This window comes from Oncorhynchus nerka, linkage group LG18, assembly GCF_034236695.1.
Source record: "Oncorhynchus nerka isolate Pitt River linkage group LG18, Oner_Uvic_2.0, whole genome shotgun sequence".
Classification (NCBI taxonomy): Eukaryota; Metazoa; Chordata; class Actinopteri; order Salmoniformes; family Salmonidae; genus Oncorhynchus; species Oncorhynchus nerka.
The window spans coordinates 85,082,434-85,107,752 of record NC_088413.1 but is presented as its reverse complement, the minus strand read 5'-3'; the positions used below and the strand labels follow the sequence as shown (position 1 = coordinate 85,107,752).

At 45.6% G+C, this 25,319-nt stretch overlaps 1 protein-coding gene across 1 annotated transcript in view; it reads right to left on the bottom strand.

The window, feature by feature from the left end:
• The window catches only part of LOC115124680 (attractin-like), a 258,129-nt gene that overhangs the window by 24,724 nt on the left and 208,086 nt on the right, over positions 1–25,319 (bottom strand). Inside the window, exons 21-26 of the mRNA XM_065004469.1 lie at positions 24,637–24,689; positions 22,278–22,372; positions 21,749–21,827; positions 16,757–16,914; positions 7,205–7,266; positions 1,881–1,959 (exon numbers count right to left, since the gene is read on the bottom strand). Coding sequence (XP_064860541.1) covers positions 1,881–1,959; positions 7,205–7,266; positions 16,757–16,914; positions 21,749–21,827; positions 22,278–22,372; positions 24,637–24,689 — 526 coding nt within the window. The remainder of the gene's footprint in view (positions 1–1,880; positions 1,960–7,204; positions 7,267–16,756; positions 16,915–21,748; positions 21,828–22,277; positions 22,373–24,636; positions 24,690–25,319) is intronic.

The following is a 25,319-nucleotide window of genomic DNA, read 5'->3' as shown; positions in this document are numbered from 1 at the left end:
TGGGACACCACTACACACTAGAGCTGGGACACCACTACACACTAGAGCTGGGACACCACTACACACTAGAGCTGGGACACCACTACACACTAGAGCTGGGACACCACTACACACTGGGACACCACACTACACACTAGAGCTGGGACACCACTACACACTCGAGCTGGGACACCACTACACACTAGAGCTGGGACACCACTACACACTAGAGCTGGGACACCACTACACACACTAGAGCTGGGACATCCACTGGGACACACACACCACTAGAGCTGGGACACCACTACACACTAGAGCTGGGACATCACTACACACTAGAGCTGGGACACCACTACACACTAGAGCTGGGACACCACTACACACTAGAGCTGGGACACCACTACACACTAGAGCTGGGACACCACTACACACTAGAGCTGGGACATCACTACACACTAGAGCTGGGACACCACTAGAGCTGTGACACCACTACACACTAGAGATGGGACACCACTAGAGCTGGGACACCACTACACACTAGAGCTGGGACATCACTAGAGCTGTGACACCACTACACACTAGAGATGGGACACCACTAGAGCTGGGACACCAATACACACTAGAGCTGGGACACCACTACACACTAGAGATGGGACACCACTAGAGCTGGGACACCAATACACACTAGAGCTGGGACACCACTACACACTAGAGCTGGGACACCACTACACACTAGAGCTGGGACATCACTAGAGCTGGGACACCAATACACACTAGAGCTGGGACACCACTACACACTCGAGCTGGGACGATAAACTTCACTTATAAACTGCATTTTGCTGATATTGTTATTTACGATAAGTTGCCAAGAGCTAGAGAAATGTGAAGTTTTAAAGGAACCACGTTTCCAAATCAAATCAAATGTTATTGGTCTCATTCACATGGTTAGCAGACGTCTGCTAATATGGTCGTCAATGGGACAAATGTTATTGGTCTCATTCACATGGTTAGCAGACGTCTGCTAACATGGTCGTCAATGGGACAAATGTTATTGGTCTCATTCACATGGTTAGCAGACGTCTGCTAACATGGTCGTCAATGGGACAATTGATGGCTACAGCCATCAAACTAGTAGTTTAAAGGAGATTTTGTTTTAGACAGTGGCACAAATGAAGGTTTTAAACGTATATTTCTGAATACTGTTGTCACACTAATTCAGACAATTCATCACCATATATCCCCCTCAGCTCTAACACACACACACACTTCAGAGAGGAAGTCACACACACACACACTTCAGAGGAAGTCACACACACACACACTTCACAGAGGAAGTCACACACACACACTTCACAGAGGAAGTCACACACACACACACTTCACAGAGGAAGTCACACACACACACACTTCACAGAGGAAGTCACACACAGATCATTATCCTATTCAGTCAATTCATCACCATATATCCCCCCAGCTCTAACACACACACACACACTTCAGAGAGGAAGTCACACACACACGTACTTCAGAGAGGAAGTCACACACAGATCATTATCCTATTCAGTTAATTCATCACCATATATCCCCCCAGCTCTAACACACACACACACACACTTCAGAGAGGATGTCACACACACACGTACTTCAGAGAGGAAGTCACACACAGATCATTATCCTATTCAGTCAATTCATGGCCATATGGATTTCTTTAGATATTGCCCTTCTCTACACGCGTTGAATATTGACATTCAAAAGAGGTCAATGCATCTTCAACATGGCAACCAGACTTCCTCAGGTAACTGCCACAGTAGTGAAAGTGCAACAGAACAGACCCACTCAGGTATAGGTTTTATCCAGGTGTTGGTCAGATGTTGGAAACAATAACCGTGGTAACCACTCACCTCTCGTCGCCGTGACGCCCAGCAGCTCTGTTTGATCTTCCAGACGACTGCCGCCACCAGGAGGAGGGACAGGAAGCAGCTGGGAGGAGACAGGAAGAGGAGAAGTTAGAGACAGGAAGAGAAGGGGTTAGCGAAAGGAAGCAGCTGGGAGAAGACAGGAAGAGGAGGAGTTAGAGATAGGCCTCTTTACTGGTCTCTCATTCCTCTCCTTCTGCCTCTGGGAATCCCTCAGACAGGGGTCAGCCACAGCTCCCTCTGGGAATCCCTCAGACAGGGGTCAGCCACAGCTCCCCTGGGAATCCCTCAGACAGGGGTCAGCCACAGCTCCCCCTGGGAATCCCTCAGACAGGGGTCAGCCACAGCTCCCCCTGGGAATCCCTCAGACAGGGGTCAGCCACAGCTCCCCCTGGGAATCCCTCAGACAGGGGTCAGCCACAGCTCCCCCTGGGAATCCCTCAGACAGGGGTCAGCCACGGTTGGGGGGGAGGATTTTTGTAAACAAAATCCGGAATGAATGAAAAACTGTTCTTTTATTTAGGAAATCTGTCCATCAGGTGGTCCCACAAATAAAACATCAACATCCAGAAAGTATTCATACCCTTGACTTATTCCACATTTTGTTGTGTTACAGCCTGAATTCAAAATAGATTGATTTTTTTCTCACCCATTTACACACAATACCCCATAACAACGAAGTGAAAACATATTAGAGAGTTTAGCAAATATATTTAAAATGAAATACAGAAATATCTCATTTACATAAGTATTCGCACCCGAGTCAAAACTTTGTTGAAGCAACTTTGGCGGCAATTACAGCCGTGAGCCTTTTATGAATGTTTTATATTGAACCTTTATTTAACTAGGCAAGGCAGTTAAGAACATTCTTATTCACAATGACGGCCTATCCCGGCCAAAACCGGACGACACTAGGCCAACTGTACGCCGCCCTATTGGACTCCCAATCACGGCCAGTTGTGATACAGCCTGGATTCGAACCAGGGTGTCTGTAGTGACACCTCAAGCACTGAGATGCAGTTCCTTAGACCGCTGTGCCAAGTCTCTAAGAGCTGTGAGTCTTTCTGGGTAAGTCTCTAAGTGTGAGTGTTTCTGGGTAAGACTTTAAGAGCTGTGAGTGTTTCTGGGTAAGATTTTAAGAGCTGTGAGTGTTTCTGGGTAAGTCTCTAAGAGCTGTGAGTGTTTCTGGGTAAGTCTCTAAGAGCTGTGAGTGTTTCTGGGTAAGTCTCTAAGAGCTGTGAGTGTTTCTGGGTAAGACTTTAAGAGCTGTGAGTGTTTCTGGGTAAGACTTTAAGAGCTGTGAGTGTTTCTGGGTAAGACTTTAAGAGCTGTGAGTGTTTCTGGGTAAGACTTTAAGAGCTGTGAGTGTTTCTGGGTAAGTCTCTAAGAGCTGTGAGTGTTTCTGGGTAAGTCTCTAAGAGCTGTGAGTGTTTCTGGGTAAGTCTCTAAGAGCTGTGAGTGTTTCTGGGTAAGACTTTAAGAGCTGTGAGTGTTTCTGGGTAAGTCTCTAAGAGCTGTGAGTGTTTCTGGGTAAGTCTCTAAGAGCTGTGAGTGTTTCTGGGTAAGTCTCTAAGAGCGTTTCACAATATTTTCCCTTTTACTATTTTCTCAATTCTTCAGCTCTGTCAAATTGGTTGTTGATCGTTGCTAGACAACCATTTTCAGGTCTTGCCATAGATTATCAACTAGATTTAAGTCAAAACTGTAACTCAGCCCCTTAGGAACATTCACTGTCTTCTTGGTAAGCAACTCCAGTGTAGATTTGGCCTTGTGTGAAAGGTGAATTCATCTCCCAGGGTCTGGTGGAAAGCAGACTGAACCAGGAGTTCCTCTAGGATTTAGCCTATACTCAGCTCCATTCCATTTATTTTTTTTATCCTGAAAAACTCCCCAGTCCTTAACGATTACAAGCATACCCTTAACATGATGCAGCCACCATTATGATGTAAATGATGGAGAGTGGTACTCAGCAATGTGTTGTATTTGATTTGCTGCTAACATAACACTGTATTCAGGACAAAACAAAAGTTAATTGCTTTGCCACATTTTTTTTCTCTTGTTGCAAACAGGATGCATGTTGTGGAATATTATTTTTCTGTACAGGACTCCTTTTAACTCTGTCATTCTGGTTAGTATGTGTTTTTTATTTGTATTTTTTACCCATCTACCAATAGGTGCCCTTCGTTGCGAGGCATTGGGAAACCTCCCTGGTCTTTGTGTTTGACATTCAGTGCTCGACTTTAGGACTTACAGATAATTGTATATGTGGGCTACAGAGATGGGGTAGTCATTCAAATATCAATGCGACTTGTTAAGCAAATGTTTATTCCTTTCAGCTTTTGATTGAAATACATACATTTCACTTTGAGATGATGGGGTATTGCGTGTCTGAAGGCACTGTATGTGATCATACCTGACCCCATACCACCCTAACCTACACCACCCCATCATAGGCCAGTCTGAAGGCACTGTATGTGATCATACCTGACCCCATACCACCCTAACCTACACCACCCCATCATAGGCCAGTCTGAAGGCACTGTATGTGATCATACCTGACCCCATACCACCCTAACCTACACCACCCCATCATAGGCCAGTCATGGCCAAGGCACTGTATGTGATCATACCTGACCCCATACCACCCTAACCTACACCACCCCATCATAGGCCAGTCTGAAGGCACTGTATGTGATCATACCTGACCCCATACCACCCTAACCTACACCACCCCATCATAGGCCAGTCTGAAGGCACTGTATGTGATCATACCTGACCCCATACCACCCTAACATACACCACCCCATCATAGGCCAGTCTGAAGGCACTGTATGTGATCATACCTGACCCCATACCACCCTAACCTACACCACCCCATCATAGGCCAGTCTGAAGGCACTGTATGTGATCATACCTGACCCCATACCACCCTAACCTACACCACCCCATCATAGGCCAGTCTGAAGGCACTGTATGTGATCATACCTGACCCCATACCACCCTAACCTACACCACCCCATCATAGGCCAGTCTGAAGGCACTGTATGTGATCATACCTGACCCCATACCACCCTAACCTACACCACCCCATCATAGGCCAGTCTGAAGGCACTGTATGTGATCATACCTGACCCCATACCACCCTAACCTACACCACCCCATCATAGGCCAGTCTGAAGGCACTGTATGTGATCATACCTGACCCCATACCACCCTAACCTACACCACCCCATCATAGGCCAGTCTGAAGGCACTGTATGTGATCATACCTGACCCCATACCACCCTAACCTACACCACCCCATCATAGGCCAGTCTGAAGGCACTGTATGTGATCATACCTGACCCCATACCACCCTAACCTACACCACCCCATCATAGGCCAGTCTGAAGGCACTGTATGTGATCATACCTGACCCCACACCACCCTAACCTACACCACCCCATCATAGGCCAGTCTGAAGGCACTGTATGTGATCGTGTCTCAATATAATCAAGGTATGAAATTATTATTTAAAATACAATCTATTTTGGGCTCAGTTGTGGTCAATAAGTGTACAGGTGAATCTATTGGCCAACTCTAAGAGAACATTATCTCACCTCTACCCCTCCTATTACAGGTGAGAAATAGGAGGAATGTAGAGGAGGAGAAGGAGAGGAAGAGGAGAGGGGGAGAGAAGAGGAGAGGGGGAGAGAAGAGGAGATGGGGGAGAGAAGAGGAGATGGGGGAGAGAAAAGGAGATGGGGAGAGAAGAGGAGAGAGATGGGGGAGAGAAGAGGAGATGGGGAGAAGAAGAGGAGAGGAAGAGGAGAGGGGGAGAGAAGAGGAGATGGGGAGAAGAAGAGGAGAGGAAGAGGAGAGGGGGAGAGAAGAGGAGATGGGGAGAAGAAGAGGAGAGGAAGAGGAGAGGGGGAAAAGAAGAGGAGAGAGGGGGAGAGGAAGAGAGGGAGGACTAGGAGAGTACCTTTCTTCACTCAAACCCCACTGATCCTGGTCATCTATAATTAACGAGACGCAGAGCAGCGCTGCACATAACTAGCCAATCCCAGTCCAGAAACCACACAGAATCCAAAGCCTATCAACTAATCAGATCCCCAGATTACACAAATCCAATTTTGATAAACTCTACTGGGTGAAATTCCACACAGCAGCAAGATGTGTGACCTGTTGCCACAAGAAAAGGGCACCAGTGAAGAACAAACACCATTGTAAATACAACCCATATTTATGCTTATTTATTTTCCCTTGTGTACTTTAACCATTTGTACATTGTTAAAAAACTGTATATATATATATATATGACATATGTAATGTCTTTATTGTTTTGAAACTTCTGTATGTGTAATGTTTACTGTTCATTTTATTGTTTATTTCACTTTTGTATATTATCTACCTCACTTGCTTTGGCAACGTTAACACATGTTTCCCATGCCAATAAAGCCCCTTGAATTGAATTGAGAGAGAGAGAGAGAGAGAGAGAGAGAGAGAGAGAGAGAGAGAGAGAGAGAGAGAGAGAGAGCAAGAGAGAGAGAGAGAGAGAGGGAGAGAGAGAGAGAGAGAGAGAGAGAGAGAGAGAGAGGGAGAGAGAGAGCAAGAGAGAGAGAGAGAGAGAGAGAGAGAGAGAGAGAGAGAGAGAGAGACAGAGAGAGAGAGAGAGAGAGAGAGAGAGAGAGAGAGAGAGAGAGAGAGAGAGAGAGAGAGAGAGAGAGAGAGAGAGAGAGAGAGAGAGAGAGAGAGAGCAAGAGAGGACAAACTCCCCAACAGAAACAAACTTTCCAACAGAGATCACGACGACACACTGAGCGTAAATATATATGAATGAGTGAGCGTTCATGTGGAAAGGATTAGCATTTCAATTGTCATAATTATCAACTTTCTAGTGTCTTTTATCTCAGTCGACCCCCACTTCCCTTTTGTCCACCAAACCATCATATCGGCTTAGCCCACTAGGGCACATTCTCCAATCATTTCCTTGTAACCATATCTACTGTTTGTTTCTGCATTTCCGTGATTATTTAGTTACTTAGTAAATAAAGGATTAAGCCAAATGATGTATGGATGATTTATAGTGAAGACTGGGTTCGTGCAGATAACCAACAATTTACCACGAGACTAACGTGAGTTAAAGAATAACTCATTAATCAGAAGACTAATTGATCAGGTATTAAAATATCTGAAAGTTATATTAGGAAAATTATAACTTTGTAATTTGAATATCTGAAGAGGAGAAGGATGAGGAAGAGGATAATGAACAGGAGGAGGAAGAAATGAGGAGGAGGAAGAAATTAGGAGGAAGAGGCGGCGCTCACCTGAAGAATGTGACGAAGAACTGCACCAGATCCATGAAGTTACTGTGCTGAGAGAAGGCAATCTGAGGAGAGAGACAGACATGTTAAGACACAGACAGGTTAACAGACAGAAAGGTAATCTGAGCAGAGAGAGACAGTTTAGAGACAGACAGGTTAATAGACAGAAAGGTGATCTGAGGAGAGGAGAGACAAGTAAACAGACATGTTAACACAGAGAGAAAGGGACAGACAGGCAGACAGACAGAGAGAAAGACAGACAGGCAGACAGACATGTTAACACAGAGAGAAAGACAGACAGGCTGACAGACAGAGAGAAAGACAGACAGGCAGACAGACATGTTAACACAGAGAGAAAGACAGACAGGCAGACAGACATGTTAACAGACAGAGAGAAAGACAGACAGGCTGACAGACATGTTAACAGACAGAGAGAAAGACAGACAGGCTGACAGACATGTTAACAGACAGAGAGAAAGACAGACAGGCAGACAGACATGTTAACAGACAGAGAGAAAGACAGACAGGCAGACAGACATGTTAACACAGAGAGAAAGACAGACAGGCTGACAGACATGTTAACAGACAGAGAGAAAGACAGACAGGCAGACAGACATGTTAACACAGAGAGAAAGACAGACAGGCTGACAGACATGTTAACAGACAGAGAGAAAGACAGACAGGCAGACAGACATGTTAACAGACAGAGAGAAAGACAGACAGGCAGACAGACATGTTAACAGACAGAGAGAAAGACAGACAGGTTGACAGAGACGGGTTAAGAGACAGACAGAGACAGAGAGAAAGACTGGTATTACTCTGCCCGTTTGAAAGTCATGCCCCCTCCGTCTTTCCTAAATCAGTCTATATAACATCATATCAGTGTTAGAATCTCAATATCACAAACACAACAAGTCAGAACCAGTTTTAGGAGGGTCATTTCTGGAATCGTATACCCCCGTTGCCCCTCATTTTCCTGACAGTAGGGCCTGCCCCGCTCCTTCTCCCAAAGTAGTTGATGGTGCCGTGCCCAGTTGATAATCACTATAACTATACCAAACCTCATTTCACACATACAAGAGATGACATAAATAAAGTAAAGTATGATGGGGCGGTAGGGATTGAATGGGTGAGTTGAAGAGCGATGAGAAGCGAACGATGCAGAATTCTGTCATCACTGGTTGTGAATGAAGAACAGGGCCAATCTATTGAATTGATCTATTCTAATTCTAACCTCTAAATGATATGTATCAATCCACTAAACCCAAGCAATGAATTGTCACATCTCTGACGATCGTTCTTCTGATTCTGAGTCTCAGACGGAACCTACACCTCCAAGGCTTAAGCGCAAAATAGCCAGAACGATGCACACTGAGCAGGTGCCCGCTGCCACCACCACATGAAACACTGAGACAGGAGGGGACAGTTCGGATAGAACAAGGACGTGACAATGCTACGGGCTGATTATCACACTACAGACCCGGGTTCCATCCCTGCCGGCAGTGACCGGGAGACCCGTGGCGCGGCGCAAAATTGGTCCTTGTGGCGGGCCGGGCGCCTGGAAGCTGACTTCGGTCGCCAGCTTGACTGTGTTTCCTCCGACACATTGGTGCGGCTGGCTTTCGGTTTAAGAGAGCAGTGTGTCAAGAAACAGTGTGGCTTGGCAGGGTCGTGTTTCGGAGGACGCACGGCTCTAGACCTTCGCCTCTCTGAGTCGGTAGGGGAGTTGCAACGATGGGACAAGACTAACTACCAATTGGAAATCTCGAAATTGTGGTGAAAAAAAAAAAGGGTAAAAAGTCAAAAATATATAATAAATAATAACATTAGCAACTCACTCACAAGCTTCCGTTCCTCTGACTATATAATAACATTAGCAACTCACTCACAAGCTTCCGTTCCTCTGACTATATAATAACATTAGCAACTCACTCACAAGCTTCCGTTCCTCTGACTATATAATAACATTAGCAACTCACTCACAAGCTTCCGTTCCTCTGACTATATAATAACATTAGCAACTCACTCACAAGCTTCCGTTCCTCTGACTATATAATAACATTAGCAACTCACTCACAAGCTTCCGTTCCTCTGACTATATAATAACATTAGCAACTCACTCACAAGCTTCCGTTCCTCTGACTATATAATAACATTAGCAACTCACTCACAAGCTTCCGTTCCTCTGACTATATAATAACATTAGCAACTCACTCACAAGCTTCCGTTCCTCTGACTATATAATAACATTAGCAACTCACTCACAAGCTTCCGTTCCTCTGACTATATAATAACATTAGCAACTCACTCACAAGCTTCCGTTCCTCTGACTATATAATAACATTAGCAACTCACTATATAATAACAACAAGCTTCCGTTCCTCTGACTATATAATAACATTAGCAACTCACTCACAAGCTTCCGTTCCTCTGACTATATAATAACATTAGCAACTCACTCACAAGCTTCCGTTCCTCTGACTATATAATAACATTAGCAACTCACTCACAAGCTTCCGTTCCTCTGACTATATAATAACATGACATATTGTATTCTGTCTCTGTTGTTTATTCAGTTAAGCCTGTACTAAATTGAAATGCTATTGCTTTTGTGCTGATTTTCACTAATAATCAAGTACACTTGGTGCTTATAATGAGGGCACTGATGTTTTCATCATTTGACCGTGCGTCTTGGTGATTGGGCTATTTTTCAGTTTTTTGTTATTGTAAAAAGAAGCTGTTACCGTGTTCAAATGCTTTTTGTTTCATAGTTGTAACAAAGGCACTCCACTACTACAATTTAGCTGTAAGGTTCTGCTTTTCTTTTCTTAGTCAACCTTGTGTTCTTGTTTCTTTGTGTTCTGGAAAGTATCCCTGTTTCTTTGTGTTCTGGAACGTAGTCTTGTTTCCTTGTGTTCTGGAACGTATCCCTGTATCTGTGTGTTCTGGAACGTAGCTCTGTTGCTTTGTGTTCTAGAACGTAGCTCTGTTTCTTTGTGTTCTAGAACGTAGCTCTGTTTCTTTGTGTTCTAGAACGTAGCTCTGTTTATTTATATTCTAGAACGTAGCTCTGTGTTCTAGAACGTAGCTCTGTTTATTTATATTCTAGAACGTAGCTCTGTTTCTTTGTGTTCTAGAACGTAGCTCTGTTTCTTTGTGTTCTAGAACGTAGCTCTGTTTCTTTGTGTTCTAGAACGTAGCTCTGTTTCTTTGTGTTCTAGAACGTAGCTCTGTTTCTTTGTGTTCTAGAACATAGCTCTGTTTCTTTGTGTTCTGGAATGTAGCGCTGTTACTTTGTGTTCTAGAACGTAGCTCTGTTTCTTTGTGTTCTAGAACGTAGCTCTGTTTCTTTGTGTTCTGGAACGTAGCTCTGTTTCTTTGTGTTCTAGAACGTAGCTCTGTTTCTTTGTGTTCTAGAACGTAGCTCTGTTACTTTGTGTTCTAGAACGTAGCTCTGCTTCTTTGTGTTCTAGAACGTAGCTCTGTTTCTTTGTGTTCTGGAATGTAGCGCTGTTACTTTGTGTTCTAGAACGTAGCTCTGTTTCTTTGTGTTCTAGAACGTAGCTCTGTTTCTTTGTGTTCTGGAACGTAGCTCTGTTTCTTTGTGTTCTAGAACGTAGCTCTGTTTCTTTGTGTTCTAGAACGTAGCTCTGTTACTTTGTGTTCTAGAACGTAGCTCTGCTTCTTTGTGTTCTAGAACGTAGCTCTGTTTCTTTGTGTTCTGGAATGTAGCGCTGTTTCTTTGTGTTCTAGAACGTAGCTCTGTTTCTTTGTGTTCTAGAACGTAGCTCTGTTTCTTTGTGTTCTGGAACGTAGCTCTGTTTCTTTGTGTTCTGGAATGTAGCGCTGTTACTTTGTGTTCTAGAACGTAGCTCTGTTTCTTTGTGTTCTAGAACGTAGCTCTGTTTCTTTGTGTTCTAGAACATAGCTCTGTTTCTTTGTGTTCTGGAATGTAGCGCTGTTACTTTGTGTTCTAGAACGTAGCTCTGTTTCTTTGTGTTCTAGAACGTAGCTCTGCTTCTTTGTGTTCTAGAACGTAGCTCTGTTTCTTTGTGTTCTAGAACGTAGCTCTGTTTCTTTGTGTTCTAGAACGTAGCTCTGTTTCTTTGTGTTCTAGAACGTAGCTCTGTTTCTTTGTGTTCTAGAACGTAGCTCTGTTTCTTTGTGTTCTAGAACGTAGCTCTGTTTCTTTGTGTTCTAGAACGTAGCTCTGTTTCTTTGTGTTCTAGAACGTAGCGCTGTCTTTAATTTTTGTTCATTGATTTCACCTGTGTTGGTTTCTCACCTGGTCTCATCAGCTCCCTATTTAGTTCAGTTCTTTCTGTTTGTATGGTTGTCAGGTATTGTTTGTTTTTGACTGCTTACCTGTGTTTGACCATTGCCTGTGACCACGATTCCTGCCTTCTGCGATGACTTAATAAACATCTGCCGCGCTCGGCGTGTGAATCTACAACTTTTTCTCCCTGAGTATTCATTACATTAGTGTAGGGGAGAGTGGGGTAAGTTGGCCCACCCTTGTTTCTAGGGAATCATACATAAAATTAAGAATTTTATCAAATATTTATGAGGAGGTCATAATCACGGAGAGTGTGAAGGAAGAAACCACATGTAACTAGTGGTAAGCAAGTTAGGTCCAAAACACTGGGATTCACCAAGTCAAATGAATGTATTGTGAAAGATGAATGGTTTGGATCACGCCCCACTGCTTTGATTGGTGCAGCTCAGCACGTTGTTACGCATCATTTGCGGGGAGCATCAGCATCATCATCAGCATCATCAGCATCATCATCATCATCGGCAGTCACTGTAGCCTATTATTCCACTTCCCCTAGATGTGAGAACCATGGCATGAGCCTACCAAACGTTGCACCATGTCTACAATGTAGAAAAACACGCCACTAGTCTAAACCGTTAGATAGCTAGGCTGTCCACATTAGGCTATACAGGAGTTTCAAAACGTGAGATAAAAATAGATTGGAAAGTCAAAGCTAATGTTTTCCCCTATCCATCTTTGGATAATTTTTCCCTACAGGACAAATCCAGCTCCAGAACCTGCCATAGCCTAGCTGGCTAATCTTTTCAATACCGTGTAACAACAGAACATTAGGTGGCTAGATAAGTTTGGCATGCTAGCTAGCTCCCTACTTGTTGTTACTTGTCCAATCCACATGGAAATCACCCACAAAGTTCCCACCCCCAATTCATAAATATGTATCAATTATGTATTAGAAGCCTGCATCATTCCCTGTGAATATGTAATAGAAGCCAGCATCATTCCCTGTGAATATGTAATAGAAGCCAGCATCATTCCCTGTGAATATGTAATAGAAGCCAGCATCATTCCCTGTGAATATGTAATAGAAGCCAGCATCATTCTCTGTGAATATGTAATAGAAGCCTGCATCACTCTCTGTGAATATGTAATAGAAGCCAGCATCATTCCCTGTGAATATGTAATAGAAGCCTGCATCACTCTCTGTGAATATGTAATAGAAGCCAGCATCATTCTCTGTGAATATGTAATAGAAGCCAGCATCATTCCCTGTGAATATGTAATAGAAGCCAGCATCATTCTCAGTGAATATGTAATAGAAGCCAGCATCATTCTCAGTGAATATGTAATATAAGCCAGCATCATTCTCTGTGAATATGTATAAGGTAAGGTGAACTTCCATGTGCAGGTAACAAACTGCCATCTATAAATACAAAGAAAATTGTTAAATTACAAGCCTAGTTGGTTAAGCTATGGGAAAAGACCCAGTGTTGCCAAATCCTCAGTAAGGAAAGCAGCTATTGGCTGTCCTAAAAGTCGCTAAATGACCCCCTAATTTGCATAATTGGCCATGTCATTGTGATGGACGCTGTAGGAGAGAGGAATAACGTGGTGGGAGAGACAAAACGTGAGTAAAGCTGCAGAGAGTGGCACACAAAGCGATTAAGAACCAGGTATTTGAGGCCAAACTCCTCCTCCTTCAGCACTTTATGGACCCCATTGTTAATCCCCGTCATAACAGAGGCATTGTCAGTCCCTATCCCCAGGAGTTTTTCTTTTTTTAAGACGACACTTCTCGAGGAAAGCCACAACAGCACGGGGCTATAGATTTGGCATCTCCTCCCTCCAACTCAACAAGCCCCAGAAATGTTGATAGACTTTGTCTGCTTGGTGTCACTAAAGTACCTTATCACAACCCCCAGGTACTCAGAAACACCCACATCTGTGGACTCATCGAGGAGGAGGCTGAAACGCCAACTTTTTCATAAAGTATGGTGCTAGAACATCATGAATCATTTCTGTGCACTTTGTCCTGTGCATGTTGAAGTGGGTAGCAGCAGTGGAGTCTGAGAAAGCAGCTCTACATGCTTCTCCAATGTGATCACATGCCAGCATAGAACAGTGTTCAGCGATAACTAATGCATTGGTGGCCTCAGCCTTTTTTGCAAGTCATTTTTTTTAACCAGAAATGGCAGCTTGTTTTGGGTGGAACTGTTGTAAGGCTTTTCCTTTTGAGTATGCAAACTCTCCTTCCAGACTCACATCAAACATCTCCAATCCAAAATCAAATCAGCTTTCTATTTTGCAACAAAGCCTCCTTCACTCACGCCGCCAAACTTACCCGTGTAAAACTGACTATCCTACCGATCCTCGACTTCGGCGATGTCATCTACAAAATAGCTTCCAATACTCTACTCAGCAAACTGGATGCAGTCTATCACAGTGCCATCCGTTTTGTCACCAAATCACCTTATACCACCCACCACTGCGACCTGTACGCTCTAGTCGGATTGCCCTCGCTACATATTTGTCGCCAAACTCACTGGCTCCAGGTCATCTTTAAGTCTATGCTAGGTAAAGTCCCGCCTTATCTCAGTTCACGATAACAACACCCACCAGTAGCACGCGCTCCAGCAGGTATATCTCACTGGTCGTCCCCAAAGCCAACACCCCCTATGGCCTTCCAGTTCTCTGCTGCCAGTGACTGGAACGAATTGCAATAAACATACATTTTATTTGACATAGCGTGTGTTTACCACATGGCCTCACGTGTGAATCCTTGAAGAGATGGGTTGAACTAAGGCTTAAGAAGGTGTGAATGATACTGAATGGGTGTAGACAAAGAAGAGCTCTCCAGTAGGTATACCCAAAACATTCAAGGTCCATTTTCTCAAAAGTGGGGTTACAGGTTAATCAACTTTCAAAGCAGAATTACTTTCCCATTGTTCCTCAATTGCAGTGTATGATATACCATTTTTTTATCCAATGTATGAAACACCATTACAAATTTTTCTACATAAGACTGATACATCACATCAGTCTAAGGCATCTCAGTGCTAGAGGCATCACTACAGACCCTGGTTCAATCCCGGGCTGTATCACATCAGTCTAAGGCACTGCATCTCAGTGCTAGAGGCATTACTACAGACCCTAGTTCAATCCCGGGCTGTATCACAACCAGCTGTGATCGGAAGTCTCATGGGGCGACGCACAATTTGCCCAGCGTCGTCCGGGGTAGGGGAGGGTTTGGCCGTCATTATAAATAAGAATTTGTTGTTAACTGCCTCGTTAAAAAACGGTGAAATGGGTTACAGACCTCTACATGCTTTGTAAGTAGGAAAACATTCAAAATCAGTAGAAAATAACTCCAAGTCAATCACACTTCTGTGAAATCAAACTGTCCACTTAGGAAGCAACACTGATTGACAATAAATTTCACATGCTGTTGTGCAAATGTAATAGACAACAGGTGGAAATTATAGGCAATTAGCAAGACACCCCCAATAAAGGAGTGGTTCTGCAGGTGGTGACCACAGACCACTTCTCAGTTCCTATGCTTCCTGGCTGATGTTTTGGTCACTTTTGAATGCGGGCGGTGCTTTCACTCTAGTGGTAGCATGAGACGGAGTCTACAACACACACAAGTGACTCAGGTAGTGCAGCTCATCCAGGATGGCACATCAATGCGAGCTGTGGCAAGAAGGTTTGCTGTGTCTGTCAGCGTAGTGTCCAGAGCATGGAGGCGCTACCAGGAGACAGGCCAGAACATCAGGAGATGTGGAGGAGGCCGTAGGAGGGCAACAACCCAGCAGCAGGACCGCTACCTCCGCCTTTGTGCAAGGAGGAGCACTGCCAGAGCCCTGCAAAATGACCTCCAGCAGGACACAAATGTGCATGTGTCTGCTCAAACGGTCAGAAACAGACTCCATGAGGGTGGTATGAGGGCCCGATGTCCACAGGTGGGGGTTGTGCTTAGAGCCCAACATCGTGCAGAACGTTTGGCATTTGCCAGAGAACACCAAGATTGGCAAATTCGTCACTGGCGCCCTGTGCTCTTCACAGATGAAAGCAGGTTGACACTGAGCACATGTGACAGACGTGACAGAGTCTGGAGACGCCGTGGAGAACGTTCTGCTGCCTGCAACATCCTCCAGCATGACCGGTTTGGCGGTGGGTCAGTCGTGGTGTGGGGTGGCATTTCTTTGGGGGGCCTCCATGTGCTCGCCAGAGGTAGCGAGATGAGATCCTCAGACCCCTTGTGAGACCATATGCTGGTGTGGTTGGCCCTGGGTTCCTCCTAATGCAAGACAATGCTAGACCTCATGTGGCTGGAGTGTGTCAGCAGTTCCTGCAAGAGGAAGGCATTGATGCTATGGACTGGCGCCCGTTCCCCAGACCGGAATCCAATTGAGCACATCTGGGACATCATGTCTCGCTCCATCCACCAACCACAGACTGCACCACAGACTGTCCAGGAGTTGGCAGATGCTTTAGTCCAGGTCTGGGAAGAGATCCCTCAGGAGACCATCCGCCACCTCATCAGGAGCATGCCCAGGCGTTGTAGGGAGGTCATACAGGCACGTGGAGGCCACACACACTACTGAGCCTCATTTTGACTTGTTTTAAGGACATTACATCAAAGTTGGAACAGCCTGTAGTGTGGTTTTCCACTTTAATTTTGAGTGTGACTCCAAATCCAGACCTCCATGGGTTGATAAATTTGATTTTCATTGATAATTTTTGTGTGATTTTGTTGTCAGCACATTCAATAATAAGAATAAGAATTTTTCATTCATTCAGATGTAGGATGTGTTATTTTAGTGTTTTCTTTATTTTTCTGAGCAGTGTATTTTATATATATATATATTTTTTAAAGCACTCTACACCCCCACACATCTAGCAGATAGCTGCTGGAGCACCACTCTACACCCCCACACATCTAGAGGTTAGCTGCTGGAGCACCACTCTACACCCCCACACATCTACAGGTTAGCTGCTGGAGCACCACTCTACACCCCCACACAGTTAGAGGTTAACTGCTGGAGCACCACTCTACACCCCCACACATCTAGAGGTTAGCTGCTGGAGCACCACTCTACACGCCCACACATCTACAGGTTAGCTGCTGGAGCACCACTCTACACCCCCACACAGCTAGAGGTTAACTGCTGGAGCACCACTCTACACCCCCACACATCTAGAGGTTAGCTGCTGGAGCACCACTCTACACGCCCACACATCGGAGGGGGTGGGGTTGGGGGTGTGTGTCTCATGTCACCTACTTGTATCTTGATGGGCCAGGTGAAGTTGCTGACATAGACGAAGAAGGTGATGTTTGGGTTGTTGCGGAAGTCAAAGTTCTCGTTGGAGAAACTGTCTTTAAACTCCTTAATGTTACTCCTGGAGATGATTGGGATCTCCTCGCCTGTCTGAGTACCTGCTTTGGGATGAGGGGGGGAGAGAGAGAAAGAACACGTTTTTTCAGTGGACATATCATCAACACATCACACCAAGGTTGAGAGAAACCCACTAGTAGAAGTTTGGAACAGGTTTTTATTTTCTAATAACACTTTGAATTGAGGTGTGTTCATTCATTCATTACCATCAAAGTAGTCATTTTTACTTTTGCGGACAATACATTTCTTTGGACATTTCTGACCCAGACAAAATTCCCCAAGCACTTCACAAGTGCAGTTCAAGTCAGACATTTGCTTCAGCAAGGTAGCCTAGTGGTTAGAGTGTTGGACTAGTAACCGGAAGGTTGCAAGTTCAAATCCCCGAGCTGACAAGGTACAAATCTGTCGTTCTGCCCCTGAACAGGCAGTTAACCCACTGTTCCTAGGCCGTCATTGAAAATAAGAATTTGTTCTTAACTGACTTGCCTGGTTAAATAAAGGTAAAAAAGAAAAAATGAAATGTCCCGTCAGAACAGGATCTACGTGTTCACATTTTCTGTTTGTTGCCCGCATTGCAGTCATTGTTTTCGTTAACAATGTTAACTTTGGAAATGTGTGACTTTCTAACAAAGTAAGTGCCTTAATCCATTACAATAGTTCCTGCATGTCGTTTCTAATGTAGCTCACTGTGTGTAGGGAGCATAATATATTGGTGTATATTCCCTGTAAAACAATGCTAATTGCCTCGGAGAAGTATTAGCGTGTGTTGTATTTCGAAGCTACCCTGGCCTTACGACTCCTAAGTGGCGCAGCTGTCCAAGGCACAGTGTCTCAGTGCTAGAGGCATCACTACAGACACCCTGGTTCAAATCCAGGCTGCGTTTCTATCAAAAGTTATTTATTACATGAATCGTTTCTGTCATTTTCATGTGAACTGCACGTCCAAATACAAAAAAGACCTTGTCCATCTGTTAGTTGAACATTGAGCGGCGATCAGATGTAAAAATCTTATGCAACTTGGTCGTTTTCTGAGTGCATTCCACCAAGCTGTTTATCACGTCCGCCCCATTTCAACGTTATAGTCAAGTACACAGTGTGGTTTGATTTGTCTCTCTGAGGTGGTCCACCTTCCCTGTGGCCGACATGGTTGCTGTATGGACAGTGGAGAGGACATGGTTGCTGTATGGACAGTGGAGAGGACATGGTTGCTGTATGGACAGTGGAGAGGACATGGTTGCTGTATGGACAGTGGAGAGGACTTCTCGTTTGTCACTTTACTGCCAGCTGTTGACCATTCCCCTCCACCTCCCCTCTCTGCATCTGAATGCCGGCATCCCCTTCCTGTTCACCCTGACCACAGGCCCCTGTGCTGTTGACCGTTCCACTCCCCTCCACCTCCCCTCTCTGCATCTGAATGCCGGCATCCCCTTCCTGTTCACCCTGACCACAGGCCCCTGTGCTGTTGACCGTTCCACTCCCCTCCACCTCCCCTCTCTGCATCTGAATGCCGGCATCCCCTTCCTGTTCACCCTGACCACAGGCCCCTGTGCTGTTGACCGTTCCACTCCCCTCCACCTCCACTCTCTGCATCTGAATGCCGGCATCCCCTTCCTGTTCACCCTGACCACAGGCCCCTGTGCTGTTGACCATTCCACTCCCCTCCACCTCCCCTCTCTGCATCTGAATGCCGGCATCCCCTTCCTGTTCACCCTGACCACAGGCCCCTGTGCTGTTGACCGTTCCACTCCCCTCCACCTCCCCTCTCTGCATCTGAATGCCGGCATCCACTTCCTGTTCAACCTGACCACAGGCCCCTGTGCTGTTGACCGTTCCACTCCCCTCCACCTCCCCTCTCTGCATCTGAATGCCGGTATCCACTTCCTGTTCAACCTGACCACAGGCCCCTGTGCCGTTGGAGAGCAGATGCTGGAAGAGTGTGGAACTGCTGTAACAACATACAGTTGAAGTCGGAAATTTAAAATGTACATATACCTTGGCCAAATACATTTAAACTCAATTTTTCACAATCCCTGACATTTAATCCTAGTACAAATTCCCTGTTTTAGGTCAGTTAGGATCACCACAGAATAACAGCAGAGAGAATTATTTATTTCAGCTTTTATTTCTTTCATCACATTCCCAGTGGGTCAGAAGTTTACATACACTCAATTAGTATTTGGTAGCATTAAATTAAATTGTTTAACTTGGGTCAAACGTTTCGGGTAGCCTTCCACAAGCTTCCCACAATAAGTTGGGTGAATTTTGGCCCATTCCTCCTGACAGAGCTGGTGTAACTGAGTCAGGTTTGTAGCCCACGTTTTGTCAGTTCTGCCAACAAATGTTGGCAGAACAAGTGATGGCCACTCCAATACCTTGACTTTGTTGTCCTTAAGCCATTTTGACACAACTTTGTAAGTATGCTTGGGGTCATTGTCCATTTGGAAGACCCATTTGCGACCAAGCTTTAACTTCCTGACAGATGTCTTGAGATGTTGCTTCAGTATATCGTCGTAATTTTCCGCCCTCATGATGGCATCTATTTGGTGAAGTGCACCAGTCCCTCCTGCAGCAAAGCACCCCCACAACCTGATGCTGCCACCCCCATGCTTCACGGTTGGGATGGTGCAACCTGTAGACTGGCTTTTTATGGCGGTTTTGGAGTAGTGGCTTCTTCCTTGCTGAGCGGCCTTTCAGGTTATGTCGATATAGGACTCGTTTTACTGTGGATATAGATACTTTTGTACCTGTTTCCTCCAGCATCTTCACAAGGTCCTTTGCTGTTGTTCTGGGATTGATTTGCACTTTTCGCAACAAAGTACATTCATCTCTAGGAGACAGAACGCGTCTCATTCAAGAGCGGTATGACGGCTGCATGGTCCCATGGTGTTTATACTTGCGTACTACTATACAGATGAACGTGGTACCTTCAGGCGCTTGGAAATGGCTCCCAAGGATGAACCAGACTTGTGGAAGCCTACAATGTTTTCTCTGAGGTCTTGGCTGATTTCTTTAGATTTTTCCATGATGTCAAGCAAAGAGGCACTGAGTTTGAAGGCAGGCCTTGAAATACATCTGCAGGTACACCTCCAATTGACTCAAATTATGTCAATTAGCCTATCAGAAGCATCTAAAGCCATGACATAATTTTCCAAGCTGTTTAAAGGCACAGCCAACTTAGTGTATGTAATCTTATGACGCACTGGAATTGTGATACAGTGAACTATAAGTGAAATAATCTGTCTGTAAACAATTGTTGGAAAAATTACTTGTGTCATGCACAAAGTAGATGTCCTAACAGACTTGCCAAAACTATAGTTTGTTCACAAGACATTTGTGGAGTGGTTGAAAAACGATTTTTAATGACTCCAACCTAAATGTATGTGAACTTCTGACTCCAACTGTACAAAGAGTGTCCCTTGCTGAGATGAGGAGCCACAGACCCCCACATAGGATCTGTGCTCCAGTATTTCTCTTAGGGAGTTCTTCTTTACTATCCCCATGGGAATGATTGTCAACAGGAAGGTATACATTTCACTAATTGTGGTTGTCACCCATTTAGCGAGTTTCCCCCTCACTCCTGACTCTCTCTTCTCCTGTAGCTCCAAGGTATAGTGTTTGGTTTCCTCTACTATGTCTCCCACCAGCTCCTCTGTCAGAAACAACTTGAAGCACTCTGCCTCAGAGGGAAATGGGAAGGGGTGTTGCACTCCAGACTGGGACACATCAAAGCAAACAGCAGGGCCAGGAGGGGTGAAATGGCTGGAGGCCTTCCAGCTACCACAGACCTCCTGACCTTCATCCACTGTCTGCCTCCATCACCACCAGCATCTTCAAAGGGAACTTTGTCAGTGGACAAGGAGTCCTCAGATTCAGGGTTCTCAATGGCTACAAGGTTGGGGGGCAGCTCTTCACTGTCAGAATCTGATTCCTGACTTTCATACTCAGACTAATTGTCAGAATTTAAAAGAATATCCAGAATTTCCGCATTGGTGAGTTGTCTCCTTTTGAAAGACATTGCTAATGCTACAGCTTAGCTCACCAGCTACATACATAAACAACAACACTGGCTCAGAGTGGGAGGTCACATGGTTGACTGCCGGCACGCGCCGGCTCTTCCTGGGGTTTATTATGGATCCCCATTAGTTCCTGCCAAGGCAGCAGCTACTCTTCCTGGGGTTTATTATGGATCCCCATTAGTTCCTGCCAAGGCAGCAGCTACTCTTCCTGGGGTTTATTATGGATCCCCATTAGTTCCTGCCAAGGCAGCAGCTACTCTTCCTGGGGTTTATTATGGATCCCCATTAGTTCCTGTCAAGGCAGCAGCTACTCTTCCTGGGGTTTATTATGGATCCCCATTAGTTCCTGCCAAGGCAGCAGCTACTCTTCCTGGGGTTTATTATGGATCCCCATTAGTTCCTGTCAAGGCAGCAGCTACTCTTCCTGGTGTTTATTATGGATCCCCATTAGTTCCTGTCAAGGCAGCAGCTACTCTTCCTGGGGTTTATTATGGATCCCCATTAGTTCCTGCCAAGACAGCAGCTACTCTTCCTGGGGTTTATTATGGATCCCCATTAGTTCCTGCCAAGGCAGCAGCTACTCTTCCTGGGGTTTATTATGGATCCCCATTAGTTCCTGTCAAGGCAGCAGCTACTCTTCCTGGGGTTTATTCTAAAAGTGTATTAAATTGTGTTACCTGTGAAGGTGTATTTAGATGTGTTACCTGTGAAGGTATGTTAAGGTGTTACCTGTGGAGCTGTGTTAAGGTGTGTTACCTGTGAAGGTGTATTTAGATGTGTTACCTGTGGAGCTGTGTTAAGGTGTGTTACCTGTGAAGGTGTGTTAAGGTGTTACCTGTGGAGCTGTGTTAAGGTGTGTTACCTGTGAAGCTGGCGGCCCAGGTGATGTTGAGGTTGAAGTTCTTGGAGGCGTTGATGAAAACAACCAGATCACGATTCTGCTGCGGAAGAGAGAGGGATGAGGAGATAAATAATCTGACCTTAACCCTGAACCCTACTTCCTCGGGCCAGACCCCTGACCTCTAACCCCAGCAGTATGGGTGTGGTCCTACTTCCTCGGGCATGGCCGGACCCCTGACCTCTAACCCCAGCAGTATGGGTGTGGTCCTACTTCCTCGGGCCGGACCCCTGACCTCTAACCCCAGCAGTATGGGTGTGGTCCTACTTCCTCGGGCCGGACCCCTGACCTCTAACCCCAGCAGTATGGGTGTGGTCCTACTTCCTCGGGCATGGCCGGACCCCTGACCTCTAACCCCAGCAGTATGGGTGTGGTCCTACTTCCTCGGGCATGGCCGGACCCCTGACCTCTAACCCCAGCAGTATGGGTGTGATCCTACTTCCTCGGGCCGGACCCCTGACCTCTAACCCCAGCAGTATGGGTGTGGTCCTACCTCCTCGGGTGTTGCTACAAAGTTGATGGCGGTGTAGTAGCGGTCGTCCTCCTGAGACAGACTGAAGGTGAACTGGTAGTCTATCAGCAGGGTGTCTGGTAGGGAGATAAACACAGCTACATGTTAGAACAGCGGTCGTCCTCCTGAGACAGACTGAAGGTGAACTGGTAGTCTATCAGCAGGGTGTCTGGTAGGGAGATAAACACAGCTACATGTTAGAACAGCGGTCCACTCTCCTCTTCATAGATATTTTAGTTATGTAGCAGATGCTCTTATCCAGAGCGATTTACAGGAGCCATTAGGGTTAAATGCCTTGCTCAAGGACACATCAAAATATGTTTCACCTTGTTGCCTTGGGATTGGAACCAGTGACCTTTGGGTTAGTGGCCCAACGCGCTAATCTTTACTGGCCCAACGCTCTACAGCATTTCCCTTTCAACATCAACTTACTGAAGGTACGTGGTTGTGGACAATTGCTGTTAAAGGGTAACTCCGCCACTATTCAAACTCATTCATTATCTACAGCACCAACCCAGTCTACATACACTACATGGCCAACAGTATGGGGACACCTGCGGTCTAAGATCTCATTCCAAAATCATGGCCTTTAATATAGAGTTGGTCCCCCTTTACTGCTATAACAGCCTCCATTCTTCTGGGAAGGCTTTAATATAGAGTTGGTCTCCTCTTTGCTACTATAACAGCCTCCACTCTTCTGGGAAGGCGATGTTCTACTCTGAAGGACTCAGCCTCAGTGTGATGTTCTACTCTGAAGGACTCAGCGTGATGTTCTACTCTGAAGGACTCAGCGTGATGTTCTACTCTGAAGGACTCAGCGTGATGTTCTACTCTAAAGGACTCAGCGTGATGTTCTACTGTAAAGGACTCAGCAACAGCGCGATGTTCCACTCTGAAGGACTCAGCCTCAGCGTGATGTTCTAATCTGAAGGACTCAGCCTCAGCGTGATGTTGTACTCTGAAGGACTCAGCCTCAGCGTGATGTTCTACTATGAAGGACTCAGCGTGATGTTCTACTCTGAAGGACTCAGCGTGATGTTCTACTCTGAAGGACTCAGCGTGATGTTCTACTCTGAAGGACTCAGCGTGATGTTCTACTCTGAAGGACTCAGCGTGATGTTCTACTCTGAAGGACTCAGCGTGATGTTCTACTCTGAAGGACTCAGCGTGATGTTCTACTCTGAAGGACTCAGCGTGATGTTCTACTCTGAAGGACTCAGCGTGATGTTCTACTCTGAAGGACTCAGCCTCAGGGTGATGTTCTACTCTGAAGGACTCAGCGTGATGTTCTACTCTGAAGGACTCAGCGTGATGTTCTACTCTGAAGGACTCAGCCCCAGGGTGATGTTCTACTCTGAAGGACTCAACGTGATGTTCTACTCTGAAGGACTCAGCCTCAGGGTGATGTTCTACTCTGAAGGACTCAGCGTGATGTTCTACTCTGAAGGACTCAGCGTCAGGGTGATGTTCTACTCTGAAGGACTCAGCGTCAGCGTGATGTTCTACTCTGAAGGACTCAACATGATGTTCTACTCTGAAGGACTCAGCCTCAGGGTGATGTTCTACTCTGAAGGACTCAGCGTGATGTTCTACTCTGAAGGACTCAGCCTCAGGGTGATGTTCTACTCTGAAGGACTCAACGTGATGTTCTACTCTGAAGGACTCAGCGTCAGCGTGATGTTGTACTCTGAAGGACTCAGCCTCAGCGTGATGTTCTACTCTGAAGGACTCAGCGTGATGTTCTACTCTGAAGGACTCAGCGTGATGTTCTACTCTGAAGGACTCAGCGTGATGTTCTACTCTGAAGGACTCAGCGTGATGTTCTACTCTGAAGGACTCAGCCTCAGGGTGATGTTCTACTCTGAAGGACTCAGCCTCAGGGTGATGTTCTACTCTGAAGGACTCAGCGTGATGTTCTACTCTGAAGGACTCAGCCTCAGGGTGATGTTCTACTCTGAAGGACTCAACGTGATGTTCTACTCTGAAGGACTCAGCCTCAGGGTGATGTTCTACTCTGAAGGACTCAGCGTCAGGGTGATGTTCTACTCTGAAGGACTCAGCGTCAGCGTGATGTTCTACTCTGAAGGACTCAACATGATGTTCTACTCTGAAGGACTCAGCCTCAGGGTGATGTTCTACTCTGAAGGACTCAGCGTGATGTTCTACTCTGAAGGACTCAGCCTCAGGGTGATGTTCTACTCTGAAGGACTCAGCGTGATGTTCTACTCTGAAGGACTCAGCCTCAGGGTGATGTTCTACTCTGAAGGACTCGGTGTGATGTTCTACTCTGAAGGACTCGGCGTGATGTTCTACTCTGAAGGTAGATTAGAGTTCCACTTACAGTAACAGGTTCCTTTCAGAGGGTTTCCTTGGTAACGGTTCTCCACCTCACACCTGAGGGAAAACGGACGAAAGGGAATAAAAGAGGAGATGGATTTCATTTTGAAACAACAACGTGAAGGTAAATCAGAAACTTAAATGAATCCTTCTGTGACTTCACAACTGACTATGAAACCATGAAGTCAATGACGACACAGCGGAGAAGGAACATAATGACAGAAAGAGAAGTGAAAGGAAAGACAGAATGAAAAGTATAAGTAGGTCGACATGTACTGAGTCAGTCAGACAGGTGGTGGTGGTCTGAACTGTACTGAGTCAGTCAGTCAGTGATAGTGGTCTGAACTGTACTGAGTCAGTCAGACAGGTGGTAGTGGTCTGAACTGTACTGAGTCAGTCAGTCAGTGATAGTGGTCTGAACTGTACTGAGTCAGTCAGACAGGTGGTAGTGGTCTGAACTGTACTGAGTCAGTCAGTCAGTGATAGTGGTCTGAACTGTACTGAGTCAGTCAGACAGGTGGTGGTGGTCTGAACTGTACTGAGTCAGTCAGTCAGTCAGTCATACAGGTGGTAGTGGTCTGAACTGTACTGAGTCAGTCAGACAGGTGATAGTGGTCTGAACTGTACTGAGTCAGTCAGTCAGTCAGTCAGTCAGACAGGTGGTAGTGGTCTGAACTGTACTGAGTC